A 21413-nucleotide genomic window follows, 5' to 3' on the forward strand; every position below is an offset into this window, starting at 1 on the left:
GCAACACCCGGCTATTTTTTTGTTGCAGTTTGGCTGGGGCTGGGCTTGAACCCGCCACCCTCGGTATATGGGGCCGGCGCCTTACTGACTGAGCCACAGGTGCCGCTCCATCTGCTGATTTTTCTTTTTTTTTTTTTTGTAGAGACAGAGTTTCACTTTATTGCCCTCGGTAGAGTGCCATGTCATCACACAGCTCACGCAACCTCCAACTCCTGGGCTTAGGCGATTCTCCTGCCTCAGCCTCCTGAGTAGCTGGGACTACAGGTGCCCGCCACAACGCCCGGCTATTTTTTTGTTGCAGTTTGGCCGGGGCTGGGTTTGAACCTGCCACCCTTGGCATATGGGGCCGGCGTCCTGCTCACTGAGCCACAGGCGCCGCCCAATCTGCTGATTTTTCAAACCCCACAGGGTGGACACCCTAAATCTCTCTTCAGCCCTCTTAAAAGGCACTTTAAACTTCTCTTTCTTTTTTTTTTTTTTTTTTGTAGAGACAGAGTCTCACTGTACTGCCCTCGGTAAAGTGCCGTGGCGTTACACGGCTCACAGCAACGTCTAACTCTTGGGCTTACGTGATTCTCTTGCCTCAGCCTCCCGAGTAGCTGGGACTACAGGCGCCCGCCGCAACACCCGGCTATTTTTTTGTTGCAGTTTGGCCGGGGCTGGGTTTGAACCCGCCACCCACCGCCGGCGCCCTACTCACTGAGCCACAGGCACGCCCGGCACTTTAAACTTCTAAACGTGGCTAAGTAGAAGCTTTCCCGGGAAAGTGCTTGTCGCTGGGATCACTGCTGAAGTAGCTATCCACTTACCCAGTGTGCCAAAACCGGTCTCACTCTGTCCCTGAGGGTTAAGGCTGTAAGGGGGTTCAGTCCCTGCCTTTAGGCTGCTCAGTCACTAGGTTACTTGCTCCCACCTAATCTTTGCTGTGGGACCCTGTGGGTGGAGCTTGCCAGGGCAGTTCTCTCACAATAGCTCCCTGTGGCCCAGAGCCGAACACTTAGCTCTGTCCAGCTCAGTGGCTCAGTCTTGGGCCCTAGACAACATCCAAACTTCTCTGCACTCCTGCTCAAGCTCTCCCCAAGGCAGTTCAATAGAGTGCCAAGTCCAAAAACACCAAAACAGTTCACAGGTAAGGCCTTTCCGGTTTGCAGTCTCACTGCTGCTGTACTAACAGCTGCCGGCGGGATTAGACGATTGAACACACGCAAGCAATTGCCAGTTTTGCACTGTTTTTGTCCTCCTCTTGGGCTCCAGAAGTCTCTTGCTGATTCCTTGTATCTTCAAAGGGATGATTATAGGCATATCCCACCAGCCAGAGATGTCTGGAGTCTTATCTCCCTAGATTCACGGTGCCCAGTTGCAGGGAAGCTGTTACTTAGCTGCCATCTTGCTCTCACTCACAGAATAGAATTTATATACTTGATTTTTTTAGTAGAGTTGTCTCTAATAAAAGTAGCTATCATCATGTATTGCTAGTGGCGATGTAAAATGGTATAGCTGCTGTGAGAAACAAGTGGTTCCTCAAAAAAGTTAAAAAGAATTATCATATGATGGAGACGTTACATCTTTTGTACTAACCTGGATAGAATTGGAGAACATTCTCTTCAGTAAAATAGCATGAGAATGGAAAAGACAAGTATCCTGTGTACTGAAAACTAATACTAAGCAAACAGATGAACTAATACACAGCCACAGAAGAGAAAATCTCAATTCAAGTTGAGGGGAAGGAGGAAGAGGGAGAGGATTGGTTTGCTCTCACCTAATGGGGTCAATGCACACCTGGGTTTGGGGCACATCTACAACAGGCACCTTACCTAACAAATGCAAACAATGTAACCTGATTGTACCTTAATATTAATCTGAAATAATAATTAAAAGTCCAATTAGCATTTGTATAGAATTAAAAAAACATTAATTATACTTTCTTTTGATTGCTAAAGTATAAATGTTTATTACAGAAATTTAGGAAAATACAAAAAGCATAAAGAAAAGAATAAACCCCTATTATGAAAAAACGTGAGATATACCAACTTTTGTTTATGAAATTAATGAGACAGGTAATTAAGTGACAGCATGTAGAAAGAGTATATTTTCGTTGTCTGTTATTTTTCTTCTGTTTTCATAGAGTGTGAATTTGTTACTTTCTAGAGGGGACCCAAAATCTTTAGCTTCACAAGTAAAAGGGATGACCTAATCAGGGGTCCTCAAACTACGACCCATCGGCCACATGAGGCGTTGTTCCCGTTTTTTTTTTTTTACTTCAAAATAAGATATGTGCAGTGTGCATAGGAATTTGTTCATAGTTTTTTTTTTTTTAAGTATAGTCCGGCCCTCCAACAGTCTGAGGGACAGTGAACTGGCCCCCTGTTTAAAAAGTTTGAGGACCCCTGATACTACTACAGTTTTGATAATCAAAAATTAACTTTTGACAAGGCAGCATATACTACAAATGGCTTTGTGAAAATTCATGGCAGTAGATATTTTAACCTCATTTGGATTGGAATTTTTTTTTTTACTATTAATATGCACGGTTGATTCATTTTGTTAATTTCTGGAAAGCAAATGTTTATATTTAATAGTAGCAAGAGGATTGCAGTTTTCCAATAAATGTCACAGGATAGTGACAGTGAGCCAGGAAGAAGAAAAGCTGCATTAGTGAAGTGAGACATACTTTAGTAGCTATGGAAACTATAAACCCTACTAAGTCTCACAAAGCTGTTCTCTTTGTATTTGTATTATTAATTAGACATTGGTAGGGGTTAATGAGGACCTTGAGTAACTGCTAGATTAAATCTAGGTATAATTATATTCCTCAAAAGACCTGGTTAAGAGGAATTGTTAAGTAGTATATGTGTTTTGTATGCACATTAAAGTGCTTAATTTATTTTTTTTTAATTTCACTTCACTGGTCCTCAACTATTAGAAACTTTCTATTTAAAAGAATATTTTCTTCGTTTTCTTTGTTTGGGATTCGTTGAGGATACAAAGAATTAGGTTCCACTGATTGCATTGATTAAAGTCCCTTTTATAATTGTGTTCCACCCCCAAGAGGTGTGCCATACACTGTGACCCCCCCCAAGTATTCCTTCTTTTCTCCCTGCTCCCTTATTCCCCTACTCCCCACGTTGTATTAGGTTATCTGCTGCTTTCATATTAGAATTGAGTACATTGGATTCTTGCTTCTCCATTCTTGTGATGCTTTACTAAGAAGAATGTGTTCCACCTCTGTCCAGGTTAATACAAAAGATGTAAAGTCTCCATCTTTTTTAATGGCTGTATAGTATTCCATGGTATGCATATACCCCAGCTTGTTAATCCATTTCTGTGTTGGTGGGCATTTAGGTTGTTTCCACAAATCGATGATTGTAAATTGAGCTGCATAAATAGTCTAATGCAAATGTCCTTATGAGAAAATGATTTTTTTTCTTTCAGGTAAATGCCTAGTAATGGGATTGCAGGATCAAATGGGAAGTCTAATTTGAGTTCTTTGAGTATTCTCCATACTTCCTTCCGAAAAGATTGTGTTAGTTTGCAGTCCCACCAGTAGTGTGAAAGTGTTCCCTTTTCTCCACATCCATACCTGCATCTGCAGCTTTGAGACTTAGTGATGTGGGCCTTTCTCACTGGGGTTAGGTGATATATCAGGGTAGTTTTGATTTGCATTTCTCTGGTGATAAGGGACAATGAGCATTTTTTCAAATGTTTATTAGCCATTTGTCTGTCTTAGGAAAGGTTTTATTCATGTCTCTTGCCCAGTGATATATGGAATTATTGGGTCTTTTTTTGTTGATTAATTTGAGTTCTCTGAGAATGATATTTTCTTAGATTATTGCCACAGCTGAAGTTTAATAAAAGCTTATTTGAGAATAAATGAGAGAATAGGGATATGACTCAGTTTATTAAAGTTACATTAATCTTAACCTATTTACCAGTTTGTTTACTGGTAAAATGTATATTAGCTATGCACGAATAGATTTTATTAACAAATAAGTGTATTAAGTTTAATTTAGGCAATTTGGTAATTTATAGTAATTCTTATAAAATGACTTATACTTTTGCCAAATAATTTTTTGATGGATAACCTTATTGACCTATAAGCTTAATATTTCCCCTTATAGAAACTAACTTCTAAGAATTACTTAATATGAGGTCTCTAGTTAGGATTATGGATACTTAACTTGGTGGGATTATGATGGGCTGGTGGTGGCAAACTTTAGAAGAGAAATGATTGCTAATCCTAGAAATAGAAAAGTAACCTAGAGCCAGAGAAATAGCTACTGAGTAATTCTATTCCCCCTACATGTAATTGTTTACTGATTTGTATGTAAACCTAAGAGTGCATTTCTCATTAAATTTAGATGTATTCTGTTCTCTTGTTTGTCCTTATCAGAAACATCAACTATCAACTAGCCTAGAAGCAAATTATATTTTAGAATCTCCCAAATAAAATACATTTAGAAATAAGGCTGGGCATGGTGGCTCATGCCTATAATCCTAGTACTTTGGGAAAGTGAATGGGAAGATTACTGGAAGACAGGAGTTTGAGAACATCCTGAGCAACATAGCAAGACCCCATCTCTATAAAAATTAGAAAAATTAACCACGGTGGTGTGTTCCTATAGTCACAGCTGTTTAGGAGGTTGAGGCAGGAGGATCTCTTAAACCCAGGAGTTTAAGGTTGCAGTGTGTTGGGATGACACCACTACGCTCTAGCTTGGACAACCGAATGAGACTCTGTCTCTAAATAAATAATTAAGCAATTAAATTAAAATAAATAAAAAGTAAAATTTAGCAGTCCTTTACTATATGAGTGAATTGAAAAACTATTGAGAGATAAATTCTTTTGGAAAAATCATTTTAAGTTGGAATGTATAATATTACCTAAAAGAGAATCTATCCATTTGGAAATGCCAAATTACAGAGAAGTTGGTAAAAAAAAGATTCTAGGTCCTCTTCTATATAGAACTATTTGAATATTCATCACTATCTAGTGTTGGAATAAAGAGTATTATGTGGAGTGTCCTCAGTGCAGGACCCTCCCCTTTTCCTACTTTCTTTTTAGTAGTACATTGTTCACCTAACTTGTCCATTAATTGCATATTTTCAGAGATCATGTGGAGTCCAGGACTCATTTTTTTTTTTTTTCCAAGCCAAACTGTATCCAGCTTTATTAAAGATACTTTTCATAAACAATCATGGTATTTCAGGCAGGACATGGGCAGATGATCGTTAACAGTATACAACAACTTTCAAACTCCCTTCTTCAATGTTCTACCAAAAATCAGAAAGCCACTATAAAACCCAATGAAGTCTTCATTTGATGCTCTGAACAGGGAAGTTTAGAGTGAGGGTTGACATTTCACATTTAGCATGTTGTTTAACAACTTTTCACAAGCCGACCCTAACTTTCAGGAAATGAAATGAAAATGGTAGAATTTATCTGAAGATCCAACAATCTACAAATGGAACCGCTACTCTTTTGAGGGATGCCATCTCAGTGGTATTATTGAAAAAGTCCAGATTCCTTGATATACTGGTAACCATTTATTGGGGGTCAGGTCACAAGAGGTGACTGGGTTTAAGGGAGTTAAGACTATGCTGAAGACTGAGGGAGAATAGGACATAAAAACAAATTAGTTTTTCCATACCACAAGGCATTTGTGCCAAGGTAGCTGTGTGTCAACATCAGGGAGTCCCTCCTCTTGGGAGCCAAGAGGAAGTCTCTCAAAACTAGAGGGAAAAACATTTTCCCTCATATCAATCTAGCTTTGGAGACATTCTATTAGTGACATATGCCCCTTCCCCAAAAAACAATGAAGTGTTCTGTGTGCTAACAACATAGATTAAAAAAAAAAAAAGTAAAACAAAATTCTGCATTTTTATAAAACTTGATAAAAAATAGTATTTCAAACTAAGTCACCAGAAGTACACAGTTATCAAAAATGCACACACTTCACTTGGCATCTCCAGCACCTTCAGCTTTCTGTGCCTGGTCTGTTTTGGCATCTCGGTTTTCTGCAGGGTTATTCCCCTCCTTGCCAGCATCAGCTTTTCCCTTTTTCCCTTTGGGTACCTTCTCTCCCTTCTTTGCAGGGGCCTTTTTAGGCTTGGGCTCTGGCTTTGGAGGAGCAGGTTTAGCAGACAACCTTGCAGATCTTCTCTGTGGTTCGTCCTTTGCCTTGGCTTTATCTCCTTTAGCATCCCCTTCAGCCTTATCTTTTGGGCATGGTGGCAACGGCGGCGGGACGTAGGCGCTGTACGCAGGGATGCAGCGACGCGCGAGCTTCTGTCGGTCCGGGGGTCGTTCTCGCCTCCTCTTCTTCACACTGCTCCGAGTCCAGGACTCGTATGCAGTGAGGTATGATGACGCCACTGAAGTCTATTTAGCCAGGGGGACAGAACAAGACTCTGTCTCAAAAATAAAATAAGCACAACTTAGCTTTATTTTTTTATTATAAAAGGAAAATAGTTACTTTAAAACTTAAAACACGCCGGGCACGGTGGCTCACGCCTGTAATCCCAGCACTGTGGGAGGCTGAAGAGGGAGAATCGCTTGAGCTCAGGAGTTCGTGACTCGCCTGAGCGACAGTGAGACCCTGACTCATGAAAACAAATGGCAAAACCCAGCCGGGCGCCGCGGCGAGCGCCTGTAATCCCAGCGGCTTCCGGAGGCTGAGGCAGCGGGGTGCCCGCAGCCCGAGTCTGAGGTTGTGGTGAGCTACCACGCCCACCGCACTCTGCTCAGGGGCATAGGGTGGGACTCTGTCACAACAACAACAAAAACAAACAAACAAAAAAAAACTTACAACACCCCGAGCAGGGGCATGTGGAGTAGGGCGGGAGTGCAGCGCTGCTCTTAGCGCTGGCTCGGGGACTGTGTTGCTCCATTTCAGCGCTGTGGTGGCTGTAAAGTTGCATGGTCTCTCTTCTCCCCATGGAAATGCACAATTTTGAGGATGAGTTAACGTGTCCCATCTGTTACAGTGTTTTTGAAGATCCTTGTGTACTACCATGTTCTCAGACATTTTGTAGAAATTGCTTTCAAAATGTTCTTCAGGCTTCTGGTAATTTTTATGTATGGAGACCTTTACGAATTCCACTCAAATGCCCTAACTGCACAAGTGTTAATTGAAATTGCTCCAAGTGGCATTGAATCTTTACCTATTAATTTAGCATTAAGGGCTATTATTGAGAAGTACCAACAAGAAGACCATCCAGATATTGTCACCTGCCCTGAACCCTTAAATGTTTATTGCTTACTGGATAAAAAATTAGTTTGTGGTCATTGCCTTACCATAGGTCAACACCATGGTCATCCTATAGATGACCTTCAAAATGCCTATCTGAAAGAAAAGGACACACCTCAAAACCTGCTTGAACAGTTGACTGACACACACATTGGACAGATCTTACTCGTCTTATTGAAAAGCTGGAAAAACAAAAATCTCATTCTGAGAAAAGGGTCCAAGGTGCTAAGGAAGTTGTTCTCTAGTACTTTAAGGAGCTTAGTGATACATTAGAACAGAAAAAAAAATTTTTCCTACCAGCTGTCTGTGATGTTGGTCATCTGATTAATCAAGAATATACTCCACGGGGTGGCGCCTGTGGCTCAAGGAGTAGGGCGCCGGTCCCATATGCTGGAGGTGGTGGGTTCAAACCTAGCCCCGGCCAAAAAAAAAAAAAAATATATATATATACTCCACAAATTGAAAGAATGAAAGAACTGAGAGAGCAGCAGGTTCAACTAATGACAGTGATAACATCTTTACAAGAAGAGTCTCCACTGAAATTTCTTGAAAAAGTTGATGATGTTCGCCAACGTGTGCAGATCTTGAAACAAAGACCACTTCTTGAGGTCCTGTTGAAATTTATCCTCACATACGCAAAAGAATGGACCAGAACAGAAATAGGACAAATTAAGAAAGTGCTCATTCCTGAAATGAAAATTTCTTCAAAAAGGATGCCATGTTCCTGGCCTGATAAGGATGAAAAAGAATTTGAATTTTTAAAAATTTTAAACATTGTTATAGTTACACTAATTTCAGTGATACTGATGTTGGTACTTTTTTTCAAGCAACGCATAAGAACCTTTATTTTATTTTATTTTTTACAATCGTGTCTTGTACATAATAACCTTTTTAAATGAAATTATTTCAATATGTTTTTCTGAAGTTTCTTTTATCTGTTTACCGAAGTTTATCTAACAATTTGCATAATGTGAAAATATACTATGTCGTGCTTTAGAGATGTTGAAGGAATTTATGTGGAAAGTAATTTCTCATTGAAAACTTAAATCTGATTTGTTTAAATGGGCTTATTCTGTATGGCAGAAACTAACCATTCCTAAGTAGAGATGTAGGGGTACGTAAGTAGCAAACTAAGCTTTATTAGAATTGCAACAAATAATAATGTTCTATTTTTCATGTTTTTGTTGGTTAGAAATATGGCAAAATTAGAAATGAGGCTGTGTCTTTATTGCTTTTAGAAAGCAATAAAATCTAATAATTGCTTGATTTGGAAAAAAAAAACAACTTAAAACAATGGAAGAAATACAAATAATAAAGCAAATAGTACCAAAATTTTATTTCTCAAAGATAACCAATTACATGTAATATTTTTATGCTTTATTTTACATACATGACATCATTTTCTATATGCTCTTTCATGATTTGAAATCTGTTTCCTTCACTCAATTATGTTGTAGACTTTCATATGGTCCAAATAAATCTGTGTCTTTATTTGAATGGCTACATTGTATTTTATAATGTGGATGTGTGATCTTTGTCATCATTTATTTAACCACTACTTTATTGATGACATTGAGGATGTTTCAAGGTTTCATGCTTCTAGAAATTCTGAAGAGAGCATTCTTTTTTTTTTTTTGCGGTTTTTGTCCAGGGCTGGGTTTGAACCCACCACCTCTGGCATATGGGGCTGGCCCCTTACTCCTCTGAGCCACAGGCACTGCCCTGAAGAGAGCATTCTTATATACATCTATATCTTTGCATACTTAGCTATATATTTTTTTTTTGTAAATTTAAATTTATAGAAGTATAACTACTGGGAAAAAAGCATATACAAATTTTGTAGAATTTTGATACCAAAAGTTTATATTGTTTTTATATCCATTAGCAAGACCAATTTCCCAGAACCTTTGTCAACACCAAGTATTGTCTTTTCTCTTGTTTTCTTTTTTCTTTTTTGTTGTCGCCCTGAGTAGAGTGTGGTGGGTAGTCATAGTTTATAGTAACCTCAGACTCCTGGGCTCCAGGGATACCTACTGAGTAGCTGGGACTACCATTGCGTGCCCCAATACCTGGCTAATTTTTTATATCTTTCTTTTTCTTTTCTTTTTTTTTTTTTTTTGCAGGGGCTGGGTTTGAACCTGCCACCTCCAGCACATGGGGCTGGTGCCCCACTCCCTTGAGCCACAGGTGCCACCCTTTTTTATATCTTTTTAGTGAAGACAGAGCTCTCACTGTTGCTCAGGCTAGTTTCTAACTCCTGAATTCAATCAATCCTTTTACTTTGGCCTCACAGGGTGCTAAGATTGAGCCACTGTGTCCAGCCAAAAATTTTTAGCAATTTTATTTTTGTGTAAAGAGTCATGAAAAATGCCTGGTTTAAGTACATATTTTTTCTAGTTGTTTACTGCCAAAAATGAATAAAGTAATTTTAGGTTTGTGGTGTGTTTTGAATATTTTATATATGTACACACTCTTACTAAATATGAATACATGAACTAACCAACAAATCTTAGTCAGAATTTTATTTTGACTGGTTAACTTTTTTTTTTTTTTTGTAGAGACAGTCTCACTGTACTGCCCTCAGGTAGAGTGCCGTGGTGTCACACGGCTCACAGCAACCTCTAACTCTTGGGCTTACGCGATTCCCTTGCCTCAGCCTCCCGAGTAGCTGGGACTACAGGCGCCCACCACAACGCCCGGCTATTTTTTTGTTGCAGTTTGGCTGGGGCTGGGTTTGAACCCGCCACCCTCGGCATATGGGGCGGGCGCCCTACTCACTGAGCCACAGGCGCCACCCCTTGACTGGTTAACTTTTTAAAATATGATTTTTGCAACAGCCAGGCATTGTGGTGGGCGCCTATAGTCCCAGCTACTCGGGAGGCTGAGGCAAGGGAATCACCTAAGCCCAAAACCTGGAGGTTGCTGTGAGCTGTGTGACGCTGCGGCACTCTACTGTGGGCGATAAAGTGAGACTCTGTCTCTTAAAAAAAAAACAACAAAAAACCCAAACAATTAAAAAAATATATATATGATTTTTGCTGAGTTCCTGTATTCCTTTTTCTAGATGTTATCATGAAACATCTAAAGAAGAAACAAATGAAATGGCATTTGCCAAATGAATAAATTTGGTTTGCTTCTGGTATTGCAGCACAGTTACATTTTTATCAAAGTCATTTGGAGAATATAGGCAAAAGTGCTGTAATCCTAAAACTGATTGGTGTGAAGAATGGGGAGAGGAAAAGGAAGCAAATTAAATTGAAGGAGGAGGAGGAAAAATAAATTACATCTTTGAGTTTATTATTGGAGGAAAATATGCCATTTGGATACAGTGTAAGATTATAAGCTTATCAGAATTTGTAAAGTTTGTATTTTAACCCTTTTTTATATTGGGACCATTCCCTCCCCTCCCGCCCCCTGTTGCTATTTTCAGCTGTAGCTATTAATGGGCTAAAATTTACCCCCACTTTCCTGGATGTTTATTAACCTGTTAGCATTTGACAACTTTATTTTTTATTTTTTATTTTTTTAAGATGTATTTTTTTATTATTTTTTATTTTTTATTTTTGGCCAGGGCTGGGTTTTTTTTTTTTTTTTTTTTTTTTTTTATATATATATATTTTTTGGCCGGGGCTGGGTTTGAACCCGCCACCTCGGGCATATGGGACCGGCGCCCTACCCCTTGAGCCACAGGCGCCACCCAGGGCTGGGTTCGAACCCACCACCTCCAGCATATGGGGCTGGCGCCTTACTCCTTTGAGCCACAGGTGCCACCCAGCATTTGACAACTTTAATAGGTTCAGGAAAATCTACTACTAATTAGTTGAAACAGCTAAGAGCTGGAATTGGGCTATTCTGTTTCTATTATATAGCAGTTTTTCTTTATCTAGTGGGGGTACTTTCCAAGATTCTCTGCTGGTTGCTTTATAGAGATATGTTCTGAGAAGTGCATCATTAGACGATTTAACTTTGGGATTATCATAGAGCTTACACAAACCTAAATTACTTCTAGGTTACAAACCTGTACAGTGTGTTACTGTACTGAATACTGTAGGCAATTGTAACATACTGGTCATGGTGGTTGCATATCATTGTGGTATTACAGCACTAGGAGATAGGAATGTTTCAGCTCCATTAAATCTTATGGGACCACTGTTGTATATCAATTATAATTTACAATATCTAATCAATTATAATTTACATGATAGTTACAGATTTAGAATTATAAAAAATTGTTATAAATTATATTTGTAATTAATGTAATTTTGAGACCTTGTCTTAAAAAAGTATGTGTACATGATTATATATATGATTAACCAACATATATGTATTTTTTGAGACCATGTCTTACTGTTTTGCTCAGGCTGGGGTACACTGGCAAAGTCTTAGCTTACTGTAGCCTCGAACTCTTGAGTTCACTTGATTTTCCTGCTTCACCTTCCCCAATAGCTGGGACTACAGGTGTGCACCACTACACCTGGCTAATTTTTGTATTCTTTGTAGAGATGGAGAGTATCTCACTATGTTGCCCAAACTGGTCTTGAATTCTTGGCCTCAAACAATCCTCCTACTTTAGCCTCCTAAAAACTGGGATTACAGGAGTGGAGAATTATTTCTAATGGGGATTAGTTTTCTTTTTGGGGTGATGATAATATTGATGACTACACAAGTTTGTGAATATATTAAAACACTGATTTGTACTCTTTAAAAGGTAAACTTTGTTACATAAATTTTATCCTTATAAAAAATGTCAGAGAGTGACCTGGCCTAAATATATTTTTTAGATGGAGAACCAAGTATCCTAGTACCATTACTGAAAAAAAAAAATTTTTTTTTTTTGAGTCTCAAGCTGCCCCCTTGGGTAGAGTGCTGTGGCGTCATAGCTCACAGTAACCTCCAACTTGGGCTCAAGCGATCCTCTTGTCTCAATTTTTTCTATTTTTAGTAGAGACGGGGTCTCGTTTTTGCTCAGGCTGGTCTTGAACTCATGAGCTCAGGTAATTCACCTGCCTTGGCCTCCCAGCGTGCTAGCATTAAGGTGTGAGCCATTGCACGTGCATACCATTACTGAATATCAGTCATTTCTCCTACTTGATATGCAATGTCATTACTAGATGTCATATATCAGATTTCTGTATGTGCCCCATTATTTATTTATTTATTTGAGACAGAGTCTTACTTTGTCATCCTTGGTAGAGTGCTATGGTGTCATAGCTCATAGCAATGTAAAACTGCTGGGCTCAAGTAATTCTCTTGCCTCAGTCTCCCAAGTAGCTAGGACTATAGGTGACCGCCACAACGTCTGGCTATTTTTAGAGATGGGCTTTCACTCTGGCTCAGGCTGGTCTCCAAATCGTGAGCTCAGGCAATCCACACACCTTGGCCTCCCAGAGTGCTAGGATTATAGGCGTGAGCTACCACACCCGGCCTACGTGCCCCATTATAATCTTAAGATACTATCATCATATATGTGGTCTGTTATTAACTAAAATATAGTTATGTAGTACATGCCTACTGCTTTTTTGCCTATGCATACATATGTATGATAAAGTTTAATTTATAAATTAGGCATAGTAGGAGATTAACAATGATATCTGACACTACATATAACAATTATAAAATATAATTTTATAATTATATAATATAATTTTATATAAAAAATATAATTTTATAATTATATAATTTATAATTATATAATTTTATAATTATATAATTTATAATTATATAATTTTATAATTACAATTATAACATATGCTATGGTAAAAATTATGTGAATGTGGTTTCTTCAAAATATTCTACTGTATTTGCTCTTCTTATGATGATGTGTATGATACATTGCCTACATGGTAAGATGAAGTGAGGTGAATGACATAGGCACTGCGACTTTGCATTAGGCTATTGTTGATCTGTATTCTTGAATCTGTTTTACAATCCCTCATTTGTGGTAAATGTCTAGTGTCACCCATTTCATGGGATTCCCTTGCTGAAGTTTACTGGTGCAGCATGTTGTCATCAATTGGAACATGTTTTCTGTTCATGTCTCCCACCCACAAATTTAATGCCTTTTTTATCTTATCTAAGCACTTAACACATACATACTGGCTATAAAATTTGCAGTGTGAAATGTGACAGCAAAACTACTGTGAATTTCATTTTCCTTCTTCACAGATTCACAGATTAAAAGATTTAACTTTATTGTATGTTTTAGCTATCTCAGCATACATTTTTTTTCTTTCCTTTTTAAGTCAAGAACTTTCACCTTTTCACTCAAAAGGAGCGCTTACTACTTCTCTTTGGCATATCCAAAATGCCAGCATCACTATATATTAAGTAAAATAAGAGTTACTTGAATACAAAACACTGAGATACCTCAATAGTCAATCTGATAATCTAAATGGCTCTAAGTGACTAAGGGGTGGGTAGTGTATATAGCATGGATACACTGGACAAAGGGAGGATTCACAATCGGGGCAGGACAGAGTTAGACTGCTGCGGGATACCAAGAGATACCATTACTGTATTCAGAATGGTATGCAGTTTAAGACTTACGAGTTGTTTAAATCTGAAATTTACCCATGTTTGATTACAGGTAATTGAAACTATAGAAAGTGAAATTGTAGATAAATTAAGGGGGCTACTGTATCTACCAAATAAGTAGATTTCATTTTGAGAAAATTTAACTTTAATAGGCTAATTTACAAGTTATATACAACAGGTAATCTTATTTAGATTATAGCAGAGTGGGCAATTAGGTAATACACTAACATTCAATACTTTGCTCACAATTTTATAGAGAATTTTGATATGTGTTATTTAATTTTTTGACACCTAGGAGGTATAATTATCACCCATATCTTATCAATAATAAAGTCCAAATCCCAAATGATTAAGTGACTTATCCAATTTGACACTTAGTCAGTGGTAGAGCTAGGGTTTTTTAAAAAAGAAAATAAAGTGTACTGAATTCAATCTGTTCCTTTTTTCTCTGATTGTAGCCAAGATACTTTATTTACTAAGTGTCTACAGATATAATGGTAAAAGATGTAGATGTGATTCCTTCCCTAATTGAGCTTACCTTCTTGTTAGGGAGACAGACTAAGAAATAATTAGTTAAAAACAGGAGGTTAGGTGCTCTGAAAAGGGAAGTATAGATCCATGAGGTGAGAACCAAGAAGGGATGCCTATGTGCTAAGTGATTAGGAAGGGCTTTTGATAGAAAGTAGCATCCAAACTCAGATCTGAAATTATAAAAATCAGTCATGTAAAGATGAAAGGGCTGTGTTGGAGGAGGAGTGTTCCAGGTAGGGGGACAATATCATATTGGAAAGATTTGGAGGTAAGTGAGAGCTTGGTGTGTTGAAAAATTGAATGAAGTTCAGTTCAGGAAATTGAGGATTACAGAGCTAGAGATCAGGGAAGGGGAGGATAAAGGAGGCAAAAGGGTAGCTGTGCAAGTGTGATAAACCAAAGTGGGTATGATAAGGACCTGGATTGGTGACAGCAGGAGTGGGGAAAAAGAGGACTGCACGTATCACAGAAGATGAATAAATGTGTTAGAAATTTTATAGACAGGGCGGTGCCTGTGGCTCAGTGGATAGGGCACCAACCCCATATCCCAAGGGTGGCGGGTTCAAACCCGGCCCTGGCCAAACCGCAACAAAAAAATAGTTGGGCGTTGTGGCAGGCGCCTGTAGTCCCAGCTACTCTGGAGGGCTGAGGCAAGAGAATCGCTTAAGCCCAAGAGCTGGAGGTTGCTGTGAGCTGTTTGATGCCATGGCACTCTACCAAGGGCAAATAAGTGAGACTCTGTCTCTACAAAAAAAAAAAAAAAGAAATATTATAGCCAACAAGTGATATTTTATATCATTATTATTTATATCTTGTGTTTTTTGTGCATATGATCCTAAAAGCGTAGTCCTTCTCTGGCTTGTTGTGGTTAATTTTGAACCAGAGAATTCTAAAGTGGGTCTTGGGCCTAAAATTAATGAAGGATAGATAATAAGTGAAGCTTACTCTTGCTAGGCCTTAATAACTTTTGTTGTCTAGAATATTAGGAAATAGCCAGAGAAAAATTAGGTATGGCGGGGTGGAAGTTAATGAATCATTGCTATAATGGTAATTATTGGTTTAATTTTTATCCATATGTTTAAGTCATTAATATAGTGAATATTAAGATATTTAGGAAGGTGATGGTTTATTCAATATGTATTCTGTGCGCAGTGTTCAAAGTATAAAAAGGCTTAACATTGTTAATAGGGGAGATAGACATACAATTTGAACATGGTTTGGTAAGTGCTACTTTGAAGTAATTATTGTTAAAAATAAAGCTGCAGAAGGTAATGAGTTCAGTTTTGGATGTTGAAATTGAGATGCTTATGGGATACTGAGTACCAATTTTGCACAAAGCACTAGGGATGGGCAGTGCCTGTGATTCAGTGGGTAGGGTGCCGGCCCCATATATCGAGGGTGGTAGGTTCAAATTTGGCCCCGGCCAAACTGTAACAGCAACAACAACAACAGAATAGCCGGATGTTGTGGTGTGGCAGGCACCTGCAGTCCCAGCTACTCTGGAGGCTGAGGCAAGAGAATCACCTAAGCCCAGGAGTTGGAGGTTGCTGTGAGCTGTGACGTCACAGCACTCTACTGAGGGCTATAAAGTGAGACTCTGTCTCTACAAAAAAAAAAGCACTAGGGATATAAAGTAAAGAAAATAAAGTCCCCACCCTTGCCAGTTTATATTCTGGTGGTTAGAAACAAACAATAAACAAATAATTATAAAGTGTTGTCTATGTTTGGCAGCTCGTGGCCTGTAATCCTAGCACTTTAGGAGGCCGAGGTGGGAGGATCACTTGAAGCCAAGAGTTTGAAATGATTGGGCAATATAGTGAGACCCTGTCTCTACAAAACTTTTATTTTTTTAATTAGCCCAGTGTAGTGGCAAACACACCTATAGTCCCAGCTACTCAGAAGGCTGATTGGCATGGTTGCTTGAACCTAGGAGTTGGAGTTGCAGAGAGCTATGATCATGCCACTGCACTCTAGTCTGAGGAACAGAGTGAGACTGTCTCAAAACAAACAAACAAAAAAAAGTCAGGTGTGAGAACAGGCAAAGTTGTTGAGAAGGAAAGTAAATTAGTGGTGGCTAGGGTCTCAAGGCTGGGGGAATGGAGAGTGATTTCTAATGGGGATGGGTTTTCTTTTGGGAGTGACAAAAGTGTCCTGGAATTAGGTGGTATTGATAACCCCACAAGGTTGTACTCTTTAAACAGTAAATTTTATGTTAGGCACATTTTATCTTAAATATGTCAGGGAGTGAAAAAAATGAAGCAGGATTACTTGGGATAAGAAAGTGGTGGGGGTGTTATTTTGTATAGGGTGATAAGGATGCTATTTTGTATAGCACGATCGTGGGCCTTCTTTGAGTAATGCCTTGTTTGAACAGAGACCTAAAGGAAGTGAAGGAGTAAGCGATGGAGATATCTGAGGAATGTTTTCCAGATGAAGGAATGGCAAGTAAAGAGACTTTGAGGTTGGGGGCGGCGCCTGTGGCTCAGTGGGTAGGGCGCCGGCCCCATCTACCAAGGGTGGTGGGCTCAAACCCAGCCCCAGCCAAACTGCAACAAAAAAAAAAAATAGCTGGGCTTTTTGTGGCAGGCACCTGTAGTCCCAGCTACTTGGGAGGCTGAGGCAAGAGAATTGCCTAAGCCCAGGAGTTGGAGGTTGCTGTGAACTGTGTGACACCACCGCACTCTACCAAGGTGGATAAAGTGGAACTCTGTCTGTACAAAAAAAAAAAAAAAGAAAGAAAGAGAAAAAAGAGACTTTGAGGTTGAGAAGGTACTTGGTATATTCAGGAAATAACCAGGAGGCCAAACTAGCTAGAGCAGAATGGGTAAGGAGGAGAATTGTAGGAGGTAATGGGAAAGAGATATTAAGGTGCTAGATCATGTAAGGACTTTGAGTTTTATGCTGAGGTGGAGGCTGAGGAGTAGTGTCATCTGAATTAGGCTTAAAATGGATTAGTCTGGCTACAGTGTAGATAATAAAATGAATAAAAAGGAAATCAATTAGGAGGTACTTGAAAGTAGTGTAGGTGAAATGATTAGATCAGCATGGTAGTAGTGGAGGTAGTAAAATGGTGAAATTCTGGATCAGAGGAGAAGAATGAGAAGAAGGTTGAGGATTCATTTCTCTTAGAAAAAAATATTTAAAGGGCATGAAGAGAAGAGTAAACTAAAGAAAAACCAACAGAGGAAGAAAATAAACAGAAGATAGCAGAGAGAGGAGTTTCTTGAAAGCAGGAACAGTCATTTGTGTCAGAAGTTGGAAATAAATCATTTAGGAGTTTCCTGGCAACTGAGCAATTTGAATGGAATGGTGGAAACAGAAGCCATGAACTAATTGGTTGAGTAGTAAATATGAATGGAAGATGGGGAGGCAACTAGGAAGATACCTTCCACTGAATGAAGAGTGGGTGTGAAAGGAAGGACCTGGGTGGGAGCTAAAAAGATATAAATAAAAATAGGAGTCTTTTGTTAAAGGAGGGAGTTGAAAATAAAGACAAGGAATAATTAATGAAGAAAGTTTAGGAGGAGCAATGAAGAAAAAGGGACTTAATACAAGGGTTGCTTCTCATTTTGAGCCGAAAGGGAGGATGGAGGTAAGGATAGTTCATTATCTGGGAAAGAAAGTATGGGTAATTCATACCCTGTCATCTTTTTTTCTCTGTGGAGATGAATAGTCATTTCCCAAGAATGATAAATGCAATTTTGTGGCCTTACGAGAATTATTAAGGAGTAAAGCTGATGAGAAATACTTAAAAAAGGATTCTGAAGAACTTTGAGGAAGATCATGAATTCATACTGGTACTAATCTCTATGTTTTTATTTTCTCCATCAAAATGTAGAAGCTGTGGTTTAAGAATGTTGAAGATGGGTGGTTAGAGCCATTCATGATTGGGCCTGGTGGCTGGGCGCCTGCACCTCAGTGGTTAGGGCGCTAGCCACATGCTCTGGGGCTGGTGGGTTTGAACTCGGCCCAGGCTTGCTAAACCAAATAAATAATAGCTGGGTGTTGTGGCAGGCACCTGTAGTCCCAGCTACTCAGGAGGCTGAGGCAAGAGAATTGCTTGAGTCCAAGAGTTTGAGGTTGCTGTGAGCTATGACACCACCTCACTCTATGAAGTATGACAAAGTGAGACTTGGTCTTGATAAAAAAAGGATTGTGCATGGGTGACAGGATAAATATGGCAGAAAAATAATAGGGACAGGATCAAGGAATTCTTTAAGACACAAGCTCAGGTTTTATCTTTTTCTTAAAGTTATTCCTTCTTGGTCTTTTCATTTTGTACTGCTTTTCCCTGCTACTGTGGTCTAATATTTAATGTATTAGAATTTAAAAATATACATATATGCACACATATTTTATAAAATACATGAAAAAGTACAAAACAAGGACATAGCACATGCAATTCTGCCATATTTAGATATGACCACTGTTAATATATTGGTCATTATTCTTTCAGACATCTCTATGTATGTATACACGTTTACTTATACTTTTCTGCATAAATAGGATTATATAATTGTTTTATTTGCTTATTGATGTTACTAAATATAGATCTATTATAATTTGTAATGATTGTAAAACATTGTTTTTTTTAAATAACAGAATTTATTTAATTACCCAATCCTTTGGTGAGAGTTATTTCATTTTGTTTTTAACTATTATAAGTCATTGTAATTAACATAGCACAATCCTTTTTGTTCCTCCATAGTAATTTCCTGTGAATAATAGCTAATACTTACATAGCTAGCATTTTCTATATCATGAACATCATTCTAAGCACTTCGATTTGTCTTCTATTTCTAAATTTCTTCTCCTATATTCTACACCCAGACCATCCTGTACCACATTGTATTAATTCACTCATGTATTGATAGGCACTTGGGTAGTTTCCACATCTTTGCAGTTGTGAATTGTGCTGCTATAAACATTCAAATGTAGATGTCTTTTTTACATATAGAATGTCTTTTTTTTCCTTTGAGTAACTATCCAGTAGTGAGATTGCTGGATCAAATGATAGGTCTACTTTTAGATCTTTGAAGTATCTCCATATTACTACTTTCCATAGAGGTTGTTCCTGTGTGCAGTTTCATCTACCATGTGTAAATGTTCCTGTTTCTTCGCATCCACACCAGCGTTTGTTGTTTTGGGACTTTTTGGTACAAGCCATTCTCATTGTAGTTAGATGATATTTCTTTGTGATTTTGATTTGCATTTCCCTGATGATTAGAGATGTTAACCATTTTTTTCACATGTTCTTTGGTCATTAATCTATCTTCTTTTGAATAGTTTCTGTTCATGTCTTTTGCTCACTTGTTTTCCTTAAATTTCAAATTAATTTGGGGTACAAAGAATTAGGTTACAGTATTTGCATTTGTTAGGAATAGTTCCTGTTGTAGTTGTGTCCTGCCCCCAGGAGGTATGCCATTATACCCCCACATTGTGCCCATTAAGTGGGAACACACAACTTGGCTGTTATACAAAGTTTGGTGTATACAAAGGCTACTAATTTGTGGACATTTATTTCACACCCTGATATGTTTCTGTATTTCTTGATCACTTCCAGGAGTCTTGTCGTTGAGTCTGTGGTGTTTTCCAAATATAAGATCATACCTGGCTTATTGTACCCTCATGAATCCCCAACAATAAAAAAAAAAATAAAATAAATATAAGATCATATGATCAGCAAAAAGTAAGAGTTTGACCTCCTCTGCTCCCTTTCTCCTTAGATGCCCTAATTAGATGCCCTAATCTCCTTCTGAAGCCTGATTGCATTGGCTAGAACTTCCAAATAGTAGGGGCAATAGTGGACATCTTACCTGTTTCCAATTGTAAGTAAAAGCTTTCAGTTTTACTCCTTTCAGTATGAGGGTGGCGCCTGTGGCTCAGTGAGTAGGGCGCCGGCCCCATATACCGAGGGTAGCGGGTTCAAACCCAGCCTCGGCCAAACTGCAACCAAAAAATAGCCAGGCGTTGTGGCGGGCACCTGTAGTCCCAGCTGCTTGGGAGGCTGAGACAAGAGAATCGCGTAAGCCCAAAAGCTGCAGGTTGCTGTGAGCCATGTGACATCATGGCACCCTACTGTCTCTACAAAAAAAAAGTAGTGAGACTGTCTCTACAAAAAAAAAAAAGTGTTCTTTATACCAAGTAGTCATATTTTGGGGTGATACTTCCTTAAGTCCTTCATTCTCCTTGTGAAGTTCCTTAGAAGTACCACACATTAAAAGCTGAGTCAGTAGTTGTGGAGAGGAGATTGGGTTAGTAGTCCAGTAATAAGAGATCGGAAAATAGAGACAAGGACATAAATGAGAACGAGAATAAATAACTAGAAAAGAACAGATCTGGGCACATTTCTCCACACCTCATTAAACCAGTCTCCCATTCTTGGAAATAGGTCTTTATTAATCTGATGCAGAATATTTATCTTGTCTTTGTAGATCACAGTCTCTACTTGCCCTGTGTGGCAAGCATTTTCACCAGTTATCATACAAGCTCCTTCCTGTTGGGCTGTCACAGTATCCAGAGGCAGCAGTTTCAAATACAGCAGAGGCTAGGCTGCTCCTGCCTTCTAACTGAAGTCCTCTCAATGCTTGAATGGTGATATTGAACTCTTGTTCTATTACCATGGAGAGATTCAAAACTTTATTGTTTTTTTTTTGAGATAAAAGAGTTTCACTTTGTTGTCCTTGGTAGAGTGCTGTGGCGCCATAGCTCACAGCAATCTCAAACTCGTGGGCTCAAGCGATTATCTTGCCTCAGCCTCTCAAGTAGCTGGGACTATACATGCCCACTGCAACCCCTGTCTGTTTTTAGAGACAAGGTCTCACTCTGCCTCAGGCTGATCTCCAACCTGTGAGCTCAGGCAATCCACCTACCTTGGCCTCCCAGAGTGCTAGGATTACAGGCATGAGCCACTATGCCCAAAACTGTCTTTTCAATCTCACACATTCAAAATGTCAGACAAAGGGTGGCGCCTGTGGCTCAAAGGAGTGTGGTGCCAGCCCAATATTCCAGAGGTGGCGGTGTCAGACAAAAAGTCCTCAGCACAAAAAGAACTTAGAATTGTAATACATGTGTCGCGTCTAGTATATTTACTTGGTACCA

General features: G+C 38.8%; 3 protein-coding genes and 1 pseudogene across 6 annotated transcripts in view; 2 read left to right on the plus strand and 2 right to left on the minus strand.

Annotated features, from left to right (window-relative positions):
- Positions 1 to 21413, minus strand: part of NOB1 (NIN1 (RPN12) binding protein 1 homolog) — a 270061-nt gene that overhangs the window by 78133 nt on the left and 170515 nt on the right. The window lies entirely within an intron of this gene.
- Positions 1 to 21413, plus strand: part of NFAT5 (nuclear factor of activated T cells 5) — a 168879-nt gene that overhangs the window by 30116 nt on the left and 117350 nt on the right. The window lies entirely within an intron of this gene.
- Positions 5138 to 6888, minus strand: LOC128569315 (non-histone chromosomal protein HMG-17-like). Its single transcript, XM_053567488.1, has 2 exons — positions 6793 to 6888; positions 5138 to 6379 (listed from the first exon to the last, which is right to left on the minus strand). Exons 1-2 carry the CDS (start codon positions 6886 to 6888, stop codon positions 5954 to 5956), a joined length of 522 nt encoding a protein of 173 aa, XP_053423463.1. The 3' UTR covers positions 5138 to 5953.
- On the plus strand, positions 6873 to 8333 carry LOC128595988 (tripartite motif-containing protein 59-like; annotated as a pseudogene).

Source organism: Nycticebus coucang, chromosome 2 (genome assembly GCF_027406575.1).
Source record: "Nycticebus coucang isolate mNycCou1 chromosome 2, mNycCou1.pri, whole genome shotgun sequence".
In the NCBI taxonomy this organism is placed as follows: Eukaryota; Metazoa; Chordata; class Mammalia; order Primates; family Lorisidae; genus Nycticebus; species Nycticebus coucang.

Excerpts from the sequence above, each read along its gene's own strand:
- LOC128569315 (XM_053567488.1), bottom strand. The coding sequence starts at position 6,888 with ATGGAGCAACACAGTCCCCGAGCCAGCGCTAAGAGCAGCGCTGCACTC. Across the intron at positions 6,380-6,792 it reads GGTGTTGTAAGTTTTTTTTT|ACTTCAGTGGCGTCATCATA; the intron begins GTTTGTTTGTTT and ends CTGGCTAAATAG.